The sequence below is a fragment of the Syngnathus typhle genome, linkage group LG21 (assembly GCF_033458585.1).
Source record: "Syngnathus typhle isolate RoL2023-S1 ecotype Sweden linkage group LG21, RoL_Styp_1.0, whole genome shotgun sequence".
NCBI classification, from domain to species: Eukaryota; Metazoa; Chordata; class Actinopteri; order Syngnathiformes; family Syngnathidae; genus Syngnathus; species Syngnathus typhle.
The window spans coordinates 6293386-6309450 of record NC_083758.1 but is presented as its reverse complement, the minus strand read 5'-3'; the positions used below and the strand labels follow the sequence as shown (position 1 = coordinate 6309450).

General features: G+C 42.9%; 2 protein-coding genes across 3 annotated transcripts; one reads left to right on the top strand and one right to left on the bottom strand.

The window, feature by feature from the left end:
- The first annotated feature begins 690 nt into the window (after nucleotides 1-690).
- Nucleotides 691-14183, top strand: LOC133145473 (proton myo-inositol cotransporter-like). The gene is made up of 10 exons (XM_061269021.1): nucleotides 691-1343; nucleotides 3335-3494; nucleotides 4739-4947; nucleotides 9599-9707; nucleotides 11742-11905; nucleotides 11971-12091; nucleotides 12151-12276; nucleotides 12371-12489; nucleotides 12561-12713; nucleotides 13048-14183. Exons 1-10 carry the CDS (start codon nucleotides 761-763, stop codon nucleotides 13272-13274), a joined length of 1971 nt encoding a protein of 656 aa, XP_061125005.1. The 5' UTR covers nucleotides 691-760; the 3' UTR covers nucleotides 13275-14183.
- Nucleotides 14184-14245: 62 nt separating this feature from the next.
- Nucleotides 14246-16009, bottom strand: LOC133145417 (uncharacterized). Of its 2 annotated transcripts, XM_061268910.1 has the most exons (8): nucleotides 15901-16009; nucleotides 15674-15834; nucleotides 15529-15601; nucleotides 15433-15472; nucleotides 15166-15190; nucleotides 14979-15079; nucleotides 14549-14906; nucleotides 14246-14481 (listed from the first exon to the last, which is right to left on the bottom strand). In XM_061268910.1, the coding sequence occupies exons 2-8, from the start codon at nucleotides 15777-15779 to the stop codon at nucleotides 14345-14347; spliced, it is 840 nt and encodes a 279-aa protein (XP_061124894.1). In that variant the 5' UTR covers nucleotides 15780-15834; nucleotides 15901-16009; the 3' UTR covers nucleotides 14246-14344. The 2 variants fall into 2 exon arrangements, with proteins under 2 accessions (XP_061124894.1, XP_061124893.1); XM_061268909.1 differs by lacking the exon at nucleotides 15901-16009 and having other exon boundaries at nucleotides 15529-15900.
- Between the last annotated feature and the right edge of the window lie 56 nt (nucleotides 16010-16065).

Sequence of the window (16065 nt, the reverse complement as noted above, 5' to 3'; positions counted from 1 at the left end):
GCCACGCCGCATGTCCGCGGAGATTACTCGGACTGCGTGTCAGGACCAATCAATATGAGAGTGGGCAGACAATAATGATGATAAGTATGAGGGACAGAACGGCTTTTTGCTAGAATCATGGACGCCATTTAGAGTTACCTCATTTAGTCGGGATATAAATATACAATTATATATATTATTATGAAATCCTGGTAACAATTTACCACGTCCGCTAGGGGGCATGTTGATGACTAACTGGTATGTTTAGTCAGAATATAAAAAAATATAGATCTAAAATTATATATATATATTATTATGAAATCTCGGTAACAATCTACCACGTCCGCTAGGGGGCAGTGCCCTCACACGTCAAAATAACGCCACAATCTCCTTTAAAGAATTTGACTAATGATTAACAAACATGATTAACACTTTGATTTGTGTGATTAAAAACTTGTATTAACGTGTTGGAAAAAATACGAGGTGAATCCTAAATGAGACTATTTTTAGAGTTTTGACCCCACGTGCTTTTTCTATTTTGGCATCAGACAAAGACTTGGTTCCCCTCGCCCCACTCTCGGTTGAAAATAAGACATCCTTGCGTCACGCCGACGCTATGGTGACGAAGTGCTCTGCTCCGCTCCTCCTTGTCTTCTCCGTCTCTCATCAGGACCACAGGGAGGAGATGCGCGCAACTTTGCTGCAGCTCCGTCCGCTCGGTTTATATTCGAAAGTGGAGCGAAGCCTCGCTTAGTCAAGTGTTTGGAGTTGCGCATCCCTGATGTCGCGCAAGCAGGCGGACCATGATTACAACCTGCGGAGTATGAGCAACCTCATGGGTGAGCGCTGGAGGAAGGCGAGCGACGGAGGAGAGCGGACTCTCATCAAGGCTCCGTCCAACGCCAGCATCAGTAGCCTGCAGGTGGCCGCGTCCTCCTCCTCCTCCAGCGGTGGCGCCCCGGTGGCTTCTTCCTCTTCCGCCGCCTCCACCGGGGACCTGGAGAGAGCTGCGCGCAAGCAGTTCATGCAGGATGTCACGCCGGGCTTCGTCTACGTGCTGTCCGCCTTCTCCGCTCTGGGCGGGTTCCTGTTCGGCTACGACACCGGGGTGATCTCCGGGGCCATGCTGCTCCTCAAGAGGCAGATGGAGCTGAGCGCCTTGTGGCAGGAGGTGATCATCTCAAGTACTGTGGCCGCAGCCGCCGTCGCCGCCCTCATCGGCGCCTTCCTCAACGGGCTCTTCGGGCGTCGGGTGTGCATCCTGCTGGCCAGCTTCTTCTTCACCGTCGGCGGCATCGTGCTCAGTACCGCCCCTGGGAAAGAGGTGCTCCTGGCGGGGAGGCTTATCGTCGGACTGGGACTCGGTGAGAACCTTGATGAAGAACTGTTTTTTGTGAAATGTTGCAAAGTTAAAAAAAAAGTTGCTCAAATAGATTTCAAATTGACATTTTGATTGACATGTATAGAGTTACCAACAAAACAATCCAAACGTCCATTCGTATACGAAAAGACGTATGCAGTGGCGCTCCTAGTTACGAATACCAGTGGCACCCCATCTTTGCCCCTTGACCCCCCCCCCAAATCATTTTAACGTCTCTTGCTTAAGAGGTGCAGGTAGGAAGTGCAAAGCACCCCTGCCCCATTAAATATAACAACAAATTACATTTAATTTACCTTAGAGTGTCTCCACAAGGGGGCGCTAATTCTGCTTACAAACGCTAATGACAAACACATCATGGAACCAATTTCATTCATTGTTTTTTTTTTAAAAACTAGTTTAATTGTAAAAATGATGGAATAAAATGAATAAAATTACATATATACTGCATATTAATATATATTTATTATTTCTTAGAATATTTAATCAAATGTACTGATTGGAATTAAACATCAAATTATAACATTATTACAATCTCCTCACCAAATGATTTCCACCTAATCCACTCATTTTGCCAGTTCTCCTTTTCATCAACATCTTCCAGTTGCAGATGCGTTTATTACGCGTATCCTGATGGAACAGGAAATACATTCTGCCACCGCAATTAGCCGCCGGAGATGCTATTAGGGAAACATTTTTCATGGCGCGCTATTATTCTGCCCCCAGACTGTCAATTGCATTCTCACATTTACATGACAAAACCTAGACGGCAGCATCTTAGCATTTCTGAACTGGACTAGCCTCAAAAAAAATCAGGCAAAACTGTTTATCCAACCAGGAAATGTCACAAGTCCTGCTCGTCTCGATTTGCTCCCCTCTGGTTAGTCATCCCCTGGTCAGTTATTGTGAAATGACCTTTTCAACGAGCACGTACGGTGCGTTCGCATGTTCCCGTGATTGACAAGAAATTATCGCCATCTTGAAAGGGGTCGATTATCTTGATGGTAGATTTGCATACTTTGAATAAATGATGAGGTGTGCATGTGGAGGAACACAAATTGGGAAAATGAACAAAACAACCGTGACACTAACTGCTAATAGCTTAAATTGCTACAAATGCACCTAAAAACACATAGCTTAGCCTTTCTATGTTGACTTTTTAAGCAAAAGTGTAGCAACATAAACATACTCACAGTCATATATTATTTTTCCTCTGCATAGAACGATATATATTAGCGCCGTACTGATGAGCTTTATCAGCCTAGAGATATATCTCATTGAGATTCAGTTTGAGACAAAATTCTTCCCGAATTTGATTAGGACCGGACATAAGATCCTATTTTTATTAAATCACCACTCAGGGGCGGGTTTTCTCCTCCATTGTCGATTTGACGAATTCTTCATCCCGGAGAGTTTTTTTTGTCTGCCTTGTCTTGGAATCCTAATTAGATACAGCCAGCAAGAGCTTAATAGAATCAAAGCAGAAAAGGGATGAATGGTGCTGTTCCACGAAGAGACAGCTTTACTCTCTCTTGTTTACCACCGCTGAAAATGTCAAGTGACTTTTGACCTTTCTACCGGCGGCAGCGGTATTGGCTTGTACGTGTTTTGCTCTCGGAAAAGAAGCGAAACGGACACCATCATTAGTCAACGTCTGGCCGGTAACGGGCGGTTCGCCGCGGAATCTGAACGAAATGAAAAGAAGGGTGACGGAAGGTGAAAAGAAGATAGAATACAAATTCCAGTCTGGCGATTCTTTGACTTAACAAAAACTTTCCGCTTGCTAGCGCGGTATGCTAGTCAGATAAAATAGCTTAGCCAATTGTTAGCTCAGCCAAGGGGGGTCCAAATCTGGTCCTCTAGGGTCTCAAATCCTCTTCCCGTTCTTGGATTTGTTATTTCAAAAGTCCTGACTGATTTCCAGAGACGGCGTCGCCATAGCAACAGATAGCCAACTCTCTTCCCTGTCTTTGTCAGGCATCGCCTCCATGACGGTACCCGTCTACATCGCCGAGGCCTCGCCGCCGCACCTACGCGGTCAACTAGTGACGGTCAACACCCTCTTCATCACCGCCGGCCAGTTTATCGCCAGTCTGGTGGACGGCGCCTTCAGTTACGTGCAGCGTGACGGATGGAGGTCAGAACCGAATCCTCTCAAACCGGGGGGGTTCCCCGATATATGATATATCAAATGCCAGAAGATGTCCCTCGGGACTGAAATGTCAACGTATCCACGAGGCAGAGAATTGCCACATCAGCACATACTTTTTATCTGATATGTTTTACCTCCACCCATTCTGAATTGTGAAATGTCAGCGTAGATAAAAAACGTCATTTCCTCTTCACGTCCGATATGGACGATTAGAGTCAGTCCTGTTGATTCCTGCAGAGATGAAAAGTCTTTTGAGATTTAGTCGCTCGTGTCAGCATTACTTTTCAGTTTCACGACCGCCCCCCCCCCCCCTTTCAATTAGTCTCCCTATCTTATACTTGACTGTCGACCAATTTGGGGGATTTCCAAGAACACTCTTTGTTGAACTTTGATTGTGTGCTTAAGTGCACGCAAAAAGGTTTTCAGAGCAATTTTCCTCTCGCGGCAATCGTTCAGTGATTCAGCTTTGAGTGTGTGTTGGGTTACGTCTGTTCTGATTAGACACGGCAAATTGTGACTTTGTAGTTTGGATTTAATATCCAGCGCCCTATTTACGTACCCAGCTCGAGTCTAGCGCCAAATGGAGTCAGACTTTTTTTTTTTTGCTGGGTATTTTCAGTTAGGAACTGCGCCGTTGTGGGAGTGAACACAGTCGACTTGCTTCCGGGCCAGTGGGTGTTTTTCAAATTTTGGGGGTATTTTAAATTGTTAAATATAGGTTCCACATCAATGTAATTGTGAATTGGGCTAATTCATAGGTGTCAAACCCGAGGCTCGGGGGCCCAGATACGGCCCGCCGCATCATTTTATGAAGACAAGTTATGCAAAATGTCATTATTAAAATGAAAAATAAAATAAATATCTACAATATAAATATATAAAATATATACAAAATAAAAATAAAATTACATGTTATAAAATAGAGATAACATTTTTTTTATTACTATAAATCTTTTTAAAATATTTGAACAGTTTTACTGGTCTCTGATTTCAAAACTGGTTACATCAGTTTGTTGTGTAGCCTATAATATCCGTCATTCTGTACGTTAAATGGCAAGGTCAATGTTAAGGTGATTTCCAGGGTCTAAATTAAGCCTTGACATTTCTCCTCCAGGGTTTAATTTTAATGAGCCACCCGTTGCTCGCAAGGAAACAGCTCTCCACCAGTTGAAAGCTTCCCGCGGGATTACAATAGAACAATTCTGAAGGCGCTGTTTCCGCTCGGCCAGGTACATGCTGGGCTTATCGGTTCTGCCCGCCGTGCTCCAATTTGTGGGCTTCCTCTTCCTGCCCGAGAGCCCTCGTTGGTTGATCCAACGCGGACTCACCCAGAAGGCCCGACGCGTCCTCAGCCAGATACGAGGCAACCAGAACATCGACGAGGAGTACGACGGAATCAAGAACAGCATCGAAGAGGAGGAGAAGGACGGTGGAGGAGGTGAGTTCGATTTTGAGTTCAGTTCAGTTGTATTTCACTTTTTTATTATGTGCAATATACTGGATCATTTTGACCTTACTGCCTTGACATGAATGAATACGATGTGATCAGTAATTTTAGTTCTATTTAGCACACACACACACATACACACTCCGGTCGCTGTGGCCAGTCACCGAGGAGAGGCGAGGGAATCGCTTTCATCCCGTATCTAATCAACCTTGACAACTGAGAACACCATGTGTCTGCCAGGAGTGCCATCCAAACATCCTCTTGGGGCCGTGTGGCCTGCAGTGAAGAGGAACCTTCATTACACTCACACACAACAACACACTCACAGTGGCAGCAGGCTCATTGTGTACTCAGCTGGTTCTTTTTCATCTCGGCATCCCTCCCGTAGTTCCCGTCGCCATTTTCGGGTGGGTTTCTATAGTTAACTGTGTTGGAACGGTTCTTGTTTGCTTGTCGCTTTTTTTGGGGGGGTTTTGTTTGTGACGCATTTAGCCATGTTTGTAATTTGCATTATTTGAACAGGAAACTTTTTGTATTGTTTTCATCTCGGTGTTTAGTTTGCGGGCGTCCGCCAAACACCTCGAAGCCATTAAAGAAAAGCAATTACATTGCAAAGTACATCGATTCCAGGGTGGAACTATTTTGGTTCTCTAATTTGCCGCTTTAATTTCCTACTTTATTTGTGTACTTCCCTCAAAGTGCTTTAGGGGGCTTTGAAATGCTTCTCTGCGTTTATGAAGTCTATAACACCCGTCACGCTAACCTGGAAATGGTGAAATATTTTCTTTTTCGAATGGATGAATTTTTCCTGATTCATTACCGCGGCTCGTGCTGTTAAGATTCAACATTTCACATCACAAAAGCTGGCAATTAACCTCTGCCTTCGAGACATTCAGACTAAAATCCTCCTATCTGATTGGCCAAATAGTCTACTTGTGAATAAAGTGCGTGCGGGCATGCATGTTTTCACCATGCCCGTTACCGCGGCAACAACGCCCCCTCCCATCTTTCTCACCTCTGATGATTAAAGTGCATATCCCCCTCTGATCCTTTCCCTCCAACATAATAATTCTACGCTGGTGCAACAGCCAAGAATCAAGAATCTGATAATAATAATAATAATAATAATAATAATAATAATAATAATAATAATAATAATAATAATAATAATAATAATAATAATAATAATAATAATAATAATAATAATAATAGTAATAATAGTTTATTATTACTATTTTCTTATCTTTCTTATTTTCTTATTTTATTCTTGTTATTTTATTATTATTATTATTATTATTAAATGTTTTGAAGATAGCTTGACATCTTTTGAGATTATTGTTTTTCTATTTTCAAAGCATATTTTTTAAAGTAGATTTTTAATGTCGGTGACCAGTTAGCTTAGAATAGAATTTAAGTTATCTATCCCGAAATCGAATCAAATATCAAAATGATTTCTGTTTCTGGGTATTGAGCAGTGCGTTTGACAAACGTTTGGCAATTCCGGACACGCCTCATCTTTATGCAGTCGGTGAGTTTTACCGTCTCCCTTCACTGGAGCTTCTGACTATTAATAATTCACAGCTTTTGAGCATTTCTATGAAACTCCACAGTGGACCACAAGCCTGTTTAAATCCACACAGAAATCATAATGAGACCACTGCTGCTCTTGGTTTTCAATAACGGGACGACAAAACATAGGGACGTCCTGCTGTCGTGAATAAACGCTGTTTATTTGCTCCCGATGAATCTTTTGTGCAGCTTAGCGCTATTGCTAGCCGCCATCAATTGCCTATTCATTATAGTTGGGGAAAGGCATTGATCTTTTAGATATTAGCAGGCACTTCTGGGTCCTCAGTGTTCATTATCGTATTGTTGAATAAAAATCAATACGACGCATTGAGGGGATTGTTTTCTTTGAGTTGGACTAAATGCGTTCAACGTAGCTGTGTCACGTTCAAGGCACCGACATTCAATTCCGGCCTTGTTCGCTCTGTGCTATTGTTAAATCGGTAATTGGACTATTCAAAGTGACAGATTGGAGGTTTTCCAAATTTTTGGGAACCTTCGGAGGTACTTTTCGTCAAAATTGATTTTTTGTTTTGATCGTTTCACCTTGAAACTGAATTGTAACAGCGATTCATTAACATACCACTAGAGGGAGCCCTTGTAATCAATACGACTATTTTTCCGATGCAGAAACAAACGGTAACGATGCAGAAAAGTTCAATTTCGCAATCCTTTTGTCCTTACCGATTTAGTCGAGTTCCTCGATGATAAATGACGAGGAGACGGACTTGACAGAATGACCTCTTTTGATCCGCCGCCTCTACAAAGGCAAAGACGACGGAAGGAATGATGCATGATGAAGTCATTGATCAAGATTTCATTCAAGCCACCACCAAGGTCACATTGAGGCTTTCAAAAAAAAAAAATGCAAATCCAATTTATATCCCCGCAAGGATCGCAAACGTCTTCCACTAGTGAGCAAGGCTCCTTGAAAATTTGAAAAAGCAGATGTTGCCAATCAGAATGCTTTTTAAATACGCCCTCTCACAGACTGGCTCGCAGATTGTCGCTATTCTGAATGTGCGCCATCTGCTTTAGTGATTGAAGTCATTTGCCACGATTGTTTGTCATCTATCATTTTCGTTACGGTTGAGTGTTTTTCTCAGCTTTGTTTACAAATCTGTATGGTGCGGATTTAAAAAAAAGAATATAAGAACTGACAGTCACAGATTGACATGCGTGATGGTAATTTCATGTCTGGCGTACCTCAGGGGTCATGCATAAGTACCTTGTACTTCACACTTACTGCCTTGCATTGTTCTGAAAGGGGCATAATAATTTTTTCCCCCCCAAGCTAATCCGACTCAGTCAACCAGCGTAGAAAACAACGACTTTCTCCCAACTCTTCTCTCCTCTGGCACGCTCCAGCTCGTGAATAATTGAGCAAGCCTGATCTGGTCGTGATTCCTCCCTATGTGGTTGTCAGGATGACATTCATGGATGAAGGAATATTGAGCCAGCTTGCCTTACATACCTTCTATTTCTGGCTGCCATTAATTTGAAATTGTAATTGGAATGATGGAATTAAAAATTCCTTCCTAGTTTCTATTCAGCCTGAGTCTTGACCCTCCCGCTTTTGAATATGGCCGAGTATGGGGTGATGTGGTCCCACTCTGACAAGTTGAGATGAGAAGGGGTGACCAGAGGGAGAAATAATTAGAGGGAAGAGTGACAGATTGCCTGCTATGGCTTTTTGATTTCTGACATGTTCGAGGTCCTCCTATGCTTTGATTGGTAAGCATCAGTGTATAAAAATTAGCATGAATTGTATGTAGCTATAGTTCCAGCGTAAATCACGACGCTTGTGGCTTTTATTTTCTTTTTTTATCTCGCCGCCGCCATCCAGCCGCTTTCAATATCGCATCTGATTGGATTACAGCAGGGTGGAGGAAATGAAGCTGTGTGTGAATTAACTTGATGTTTAACGTCGCCCCTCAAGCTGACATTTTTGTTAGGGGTTGGGAAAAAGAAGCACGGTTTGATCGATAAAGTGTGTTTCGTGGAGCGAATGAAGCTCTTCTTCATGAGATGCTCCTCTGTGAATAGCTGATCACGGGTACATAAATCTTGATATCCCTCGAGGCTAATGCGATAACGGTCGGCTTGGCAGGAAATCAAGCGATCGTACTCCGCCAGGTTAGCGTCAGAGGAAATGGCCCATGAGCGTACCGATTTCTCAGTCAGAGCGCTTCTTCATATTGTGGCGCGACCTTAATAATAATTTAAAAAAAACACACACACGACAATATCAGACTCATGGGAAATATTTACACGAATTTGGGATAATATTTCTACCACCAATGGACGACGGCGCTGATTTATGAGTTTAATATTCCAGTTTAAAAAAAACTTTCAAGGCATTTATGAAACTTGTAGGTCTTTATTTGTGTGTGTGTCCGGGTTTCCCTTTCGAAAGGCGTCTGCTCCAGAGCGAGCCCTCCTACACACAGCTGCTCCCCTTTTTGACGCCATTACTGAGCGGATGCCTCCGTGTTGGGTTCTTGCAACTCCCCCCCCCCGCCAATACTTGTCCGGTGGCTCTCCCATCTTATTAAGACACGGGTTCCCCAGAGGAGAGGGCTTGTCGGCATGCTGTCTGGAGATCAGGTTGAGAGGAGGGAGTGGCAATTACCCGCTTCAGATAAGAGCGCAGCTGGGACCAAAAATGAGACGAAAAAGTAGCTCGGGTAGAGAGCAATCAGCACCATGGACAGTTCAGGAAACGTCGCTTTCTGTTGTGTATTATTATCTTTGATTAGCTTCATTTGAACAATGCTTACCTTATTATCATTATTTATTTATTTATTTATTTATTTATTTATTTATTTATTTATTTATTTATTTATTTATTTATTTATTTATTTATTTATTTATTTATTTATTTATTTATTTATTTGCGCAAATTTGTACGGCCAGTGAGAGCAATCAGCACCATGGACAGTTTCAGAGAAGTCACTGTCTGTTGTGTATTGTTATCTTTGATTAGCTTCATTTAAACAATGCTAACCTTATTATCCATTATTTATTTATTTATTTATTTATTTATATTGAATCTTGCAAATTTGTCCGTCTCCAGATGGCCCGGTGATCTGGCGCATGTTGACCTATCCTCCCACGCGCCGAGCACTCCTGGTCGGTTGCGGCCTCCAGATGTTCCAGCAGCTCTCCGGAATCAACACGGTCATGTGAGTACTGTCGGGCACTTTGGGGTATTTTGTTTTTTGCAACTTTACTATGAAGTGTGTTTAAATGTCATTGAGTAGATAATCGCAAACGCATTGAGACAGATGCACATAGCTTAGCGGCGCGCTATTAAATGGCAACGTGTTTCATAACGCCAAGCGGCCAGGATAAAAAAGCAACATTTATTTTTCCATCCGCTGCTTTGTTCTTTATATCTTCCCATCTATGTCTGTCTGGCCGCCCCTTCGAGATGAACTATATTACCCGGCTCTGTAAACAATCCGGGGATGTGTGCTGTTGCCTAGCAACCGCCAGAGCAAAGGCAATGGGCTAAGTGCGTGCGTGCTTGTACTTTTTTTTTTTTTTTTTTTAACGCCTGTGTGGTTCACGCTGCGGATTGTTGTCTACACACACTGCCGTCAGCATGTGTGTGTGTGTGAGAAAGCTTGCAATATTGAATGTGACTGACGAGGTAGCCGAGGAGAATTTAGGCTGCTGTTAAGAGAAGTGACACATCGCACCTGTCACAAATGGTGTTTGTGTCCTATTGAATAGCGGTCGATGGACTGTGTGCTTCTATAATTGTACATTTATCTTCATCTCGACCCTCACTGTGAGCAGTGCCTCCTCCTTCTTCCCTCTCTCTTTCTCTCTTTCTCGTATGGATTAGATTGATTAGCCCCACTGTGGTAATCCATTTATATTGATGCGTCATCAAGATGAGGCCAAGGAATTCATTTAGTTTGTAGCGGATGTTCAAAAAGTATTTTATTTTATTTTATTTTTGATTTTATTGTATATGTAGAGCATGTTAGGTAACCCCAAAAATAATTTCATTTTATTTCATTTTATTTCATTTTATTTCATTTTATTTCATTTTATTTCGTTTTATTTCATTTTATTTCATTTTATTTCATTTTATTTCGTTTTATTTTGTTTTATTTTGTTTTAATTTCATTTAAGTGATTTGATTTGGGTTGATTTTATTTTATTTCATTGTATTTTATTATATTTTATTTTATATGTTAGGTAACCCCCAAAATAATCCTGTGAATAAATAGAATATAAATAAATCCTGCGTGATGGTTCACAGTTGAGCTATCACATTCGATAATTCGTTTCCTTCTGGGGAATTGAATTATTCATGCATCTTTCAATTATTCGCCAATTTCTGTCTCGCCATACATACATTTGTATGTATGACCATTAACTAGTTGCTATTTCTTAACATTCTGCCGTGTGATCTCCTCCGGGTTTCATTAGCGGGACTCAGCTTTGATTCGACTCCCTTTTTGACGCCATTTTTTTTTTTGGGTTGTTACCTTCTCCAACTGAGGTCTTCACTTTCTATCAGGTTGTCAGCCCATTACATCAGAACTAAGAATATAGTATTTATCTTCCAGAATTTCTTATGAAATAAATTAAGGAAGTTAATGAAGAGATATCTAGCAGCTTTCTTCATTCTGGTCTCTGACGTGCGTTACGGACGCAGATGGTCCCTCAAACAAATGTCACGTTGGAAATGTCACGAAATAAGCCGACATGACCCGAAACTAAATTCAAGCTGGACTTTTTTTTTATTAGCTTTTCTTAACGTGCAAGTGGTTCAATCACTTCCTCCTTTTCTTAACGTGCAAGTGGTTCAATCACTTCCTCCTCCTCTTCATTTTCCAGTGGAATCAAATTTTTCATGAGGATTGTTATTATGACTCGGATCACGCACACACGCATTCTCGATACACAGCGAACAGATGTCATCAATGAAGAAGCACGTTTCAGATTTGAACTGCTCAAATGTGCATCATGCAAATTTTCAGATGTCTGTATATATTTATATGTATGCATTTATTATGCATTCTGCATACATTTAAAAAAAAAAAAAAAGTAGACCACTTCCCTAGATAATATTCCCTCTTCGGCCCACTATTGAAAAAAAAAAAAAAACATTTATTTTCCATTTTGACACCTCCATCCAATACGGACTATTTTTCCTTTCTTACCTTTTTTTTTTTTTTTCTTTTGTGTGTGGCTGGCAGGTACTACAGCGCCACCATCCTGCAGATGTCGGGAGTGCGGGATGACCGTCTGGCCATCTGGTTGGCGGGACTCGCCACCCTCACCAACTTTCTGTTCACTCTTCTGGGCGTTTGGCTGGTGGAGCGAGTGGGCCGACGGAAGCTCACCCTGGGCAGCATCGTCGGTAAGACAAAACCAGTGGCAGCAAAAGTGAGCACACCCCTGAGTGTTGTTGTTTTTTTTGCACAGGGACGTGTCTCGGCTTGTGTCTGCTGGCCGTGGGTTTCCTTCTATCGGCCCAGCACAGTCCCGCGGTCACCTTCCACCCGTTAGACCCCTCCATGGCTAACTCGACCTGCCTCAAGTATCAGTAAGTCAAAAATAGCAATCGATTCTTCGCAGAGGATAAAGAATCAATGCATGTTTCAGGCTGTGCGAGCCTTGCATGCTGGACCCCGCCTGCGGTTTCTGCTACCGCGAGAACGGCTCGGCGCTGCTCACCTCCTCCTGCGTGCCGGTCAATAGGGCCTCCACCGAACAGGCGGCGTGGGGCAGGTGAGTCACAGGATGCAGGTGTGTATGCTGTGGAGGGCGGAGGATTACCTTAACCTAAAGGATATCAAGCTCCTCTCATTCTGCTTGCTACTAGATGTTCTAATTCCAGCCAGATGAGGGAACACACTTACTGGGCCTACAACTACTGCCCGACCTCCTTCTCATGGCTGGTCTTACTTGGATTGATGTTCTACCTGGCTGCTTTCGCGCCGGGTAAGACATGACTGGAAATCCACAATTGCTTATTTTTGGAGTTTCATTTGAGATGTTTGTCCACACTCAAGGAATGGGTCCAATGCCGTGGACTATTAATTCTGAGATCTACCCATTGTGGGCGAGAAGCACGGGCAACGCGTGTGCAGCTGGAGTCAACTGGACCTTCAACGTGCTGGTGTCGCTCACCTTCCTCCACTTGGCGCAGTACTTCACCTACTACGGTCAGCTAGATACGATGAGTCAATACGATCATATTGTTTCTGAAGCCAGTACTTTTTCAGGACTCTATCCCGATATCTCGACCGACATTTTTGGACTAGAATATTGGCGGATGTTCCCGACATCTTTTGTGTGTGGAACGCTGGCTGTCTCTGATGATCACGACGCGGCGTGTTTATTTATATCGGGAAATGTCATTGTTGCTAAACAGCGGGGAAAATGGAGATTGCATCTGCTTCATTAAATTTCCGTCAGCGCGTTGATTGTACGAGTGTCAAATCGCCTCCCTCGCGTTGACGTGCCGTAACATTTGATTCTCCCGGTGTCTCCTTGCAGGGGCGTTCTTCCTCTACTCCGGCATGGCCTTCCTGGGCTTCATCTTCATCTACGGCTGCCTCCCCGAGACCAAAGCTCGCCGCCTGGAGGAGATCGAGGCCCTCTTCGAGAACCGCCTGTGCTCGTGCGGCGCGTCCGATTCGGACGAGGGGCGGCAGGTGGAATACATCCGGGTCAAGGGGTCAAACTACCACTTATCGGACAACGACGCATCCGACGTTGATTAGATGTTATATTCGGGGATTTGTTTTTGGTTGGGAGCCTCCGGTCGACCTTGTGAATGTTCTAATCGACGCCAAATTTGGAGACATCCTGTAATTTCTTCCCTCATGGACACTTGAACAAATATTGCACATCAGTCTACATAAAGTTGTGGCAAATCCATATCGAGCATTTCCGTAGCATAGCACACTCGCCGTCTTTTTCTTTGGAGTAGCTCCCGGTTTCTATTTTTATGTAGTGAGAGTGGGCAGCTGAAAACTAGTGGCACTAAACATGCTCACCCCTCCCCAGAACTCGTTTTTTTCTCCTTGGTGATGTTTCATTTGCCTCGAACAATCTTTTTTTGTTTTCATTATCTGTCTTCCACCACAGCCAGATCAAATTGACCCGTGTGTCATAATGACCCGTAGGTAGAATTTGGCGTCTTCTGTTGTGAGAGTGCATCATTTTTTTTTTTTTTTATGGTGAACTTGTATTTTAAGTAAAATGTGTTGCGCGTGAACGTTCAAGATTGTATTTAAATTAATGTTTGAAAACAATTCCTCGTAATGCAAATGTACTGTACTTAATAAATGTACAGTACTGGATGAAAAAAAAAATAGACGTTTAAACTACGGTAACATTATGCACAGTTCGAAGATTTATTGATGTAATTATTTCTCGTACCACAAGGGGGAGCCAGAGTGCAACTAATTGGGGATGGTACCGGTTTAAGTTCCGTTTCCAGGTTGTGCAATATCGGCTGCACTTTGCGTTAGCCTTTTTTCGCAGTTGTCCACGCGCTTGTCGTATATCTTGCAGTGTTTCACGTGACTACACTTTTCGAGACGGATAGAGCGATGTATAGTATATTGAATTGTCTGAGCTGTAAAATGTTTTGCTAGAGTTTCTATTCTATTACAAGAGAAAAAAAATCGTCTGTGCGTCTAAGACGGAAGAAATAAAGCGATGAATCGAGAATGCTTTTGGAGTTTTATTTCGGTGTTGCTATGACAACGGGAGGTTAACACAAAACGTTTAATTAGAACAGCATGCACAGAACAGGTATGTTTTTTTTTTTTTGCACTTATCATCATTACTCCTCCTGTCTCTGCTTGAGCAGGAGCAAAATGTCGGCTATTTCCTGGAGTCTTTCCCCCTCCGCCCTCGTGGTGGTGGCCTCTGGCCTTGCTTCATCCGGTGGGATTTTTTTCCAGGGGCTCTCCTGCATGCCTATTGAGAAGAACGACATATTTAGTAGAACAGTATTTGACTTCTTGGTCTTGAATTGATTTGTTACTTTGACTGATTTTGCCCAACATGTCCTGAAGAGGCATCATTCTCCTGCTGCTTTGATGACTTGTATTCAGATTTCCTAAAGTGTTGGATTTCTTCTTCCTCCACAGGGTTGGCCTCATGTAAGGCTTTGCTTCTCGCTCGAAAGATTCTGTGACGCCAGGGTGCCCCCTGGTGGCTTCTCGCTGTCGTGACATAACAGACGGATCTGAGAGCAAGCTGCACTGAATGGCGACGTCGAATTTCTCGGAAGTGGACTCGTGGACGGTTTGAGTTTCTGTATCTCTTTTTTCACGGGGTGCTTGGTTGCTTCCTGGCGCTCGTCTTTGAGGAAATCCCACAGGATGACAGCATTCTTCACTCTAATGAATAGCAAGAATTTCATTTTAAAATGTGAACTGGCTCACAATATGTCGGTTATTGCTCAAGCAAACCGTAGCGGGTGGGTCATCACTGGAGGCTGAACTCAAGTAACCTCTGTTGCAAGAGGAAGTTGGCGAATCCCCCCGACCGTTCATTAGGTATTCCGGGCATGCTTGCAGGGAGGGAGAACAAACTTAAGCGCTTTTGCATAATGGATGAAGGGAGGAATGTGTTGAATAGGAGGGTGGGTGGACTTACTGAAGTTAAAACTGCAATTGGGGAGCTGTGAAGGAATGAGACATGAGACTCATTACAGTGGTACCTTGACTTTATGCTATGATACATTCCTGTGCTAAAAATAGCCAATTAAATGTGGTGGGATGGTGTGAAGTTCACTGTTGGCACTTTTGAATAAAAAATAAATACATCATTTGGAGCACACGTAAATTACGGTACCACTTTAATGCAAGTGATCTGATTTTGTTATTATGGTTCACCACTAGGTGTCAGTGTTGCTTCCTTTACCTGCGCTCCAATGTCGTTTGGCTGTGGCTCAGGGACAGTTCTGGACAGAACAAGTGTTAGAAGTGAATATTCATGTTATTGGATTAAAGTACTTACTGTGGGGTTGAAGTTTGGATTGAAGTTTCATCCTTGAGATTTATATTTGGTGTTTCACTCCCAAAAGGAAAAGCTAAAGGGTTAAGGAGGATTGTTAAGATCTCTTTGCAAAAAAAAATTGTGAAAACCATTGCTGGATTTTTACCATTAGTTTCAAAGTCGTTATTTGTATCGCTTTTAAAGATGTCCGTTTCAAATGGCTGCTCGCTCCATGTCGGGTTTAGGGTGAAGTCAAAGGTGGGGGGCTCCATTTGAGACAAATGGCTAAGGAAGGTGTCTTCGGATCTCGGGTGATGAATGGATGACCTGTGGCCACCAAAGAAAAAACAGTTTCTCTCATTTCAGATGGGCCTTAAGTGGTCAAATTGTTACTTTGGGGTTCCAAAGAAAGCTCCTGATGGCGTGGCCGGGTTTGAAGACCAGACGATGTCTTCTCCCAGCCCTCCGGGCACACAGAATGACTGAAAGGACAATAAATCGCGATTCTAATTCATATCTCATTTGTGATGTTCTATTGAAGCTACCGTATTCTGATCC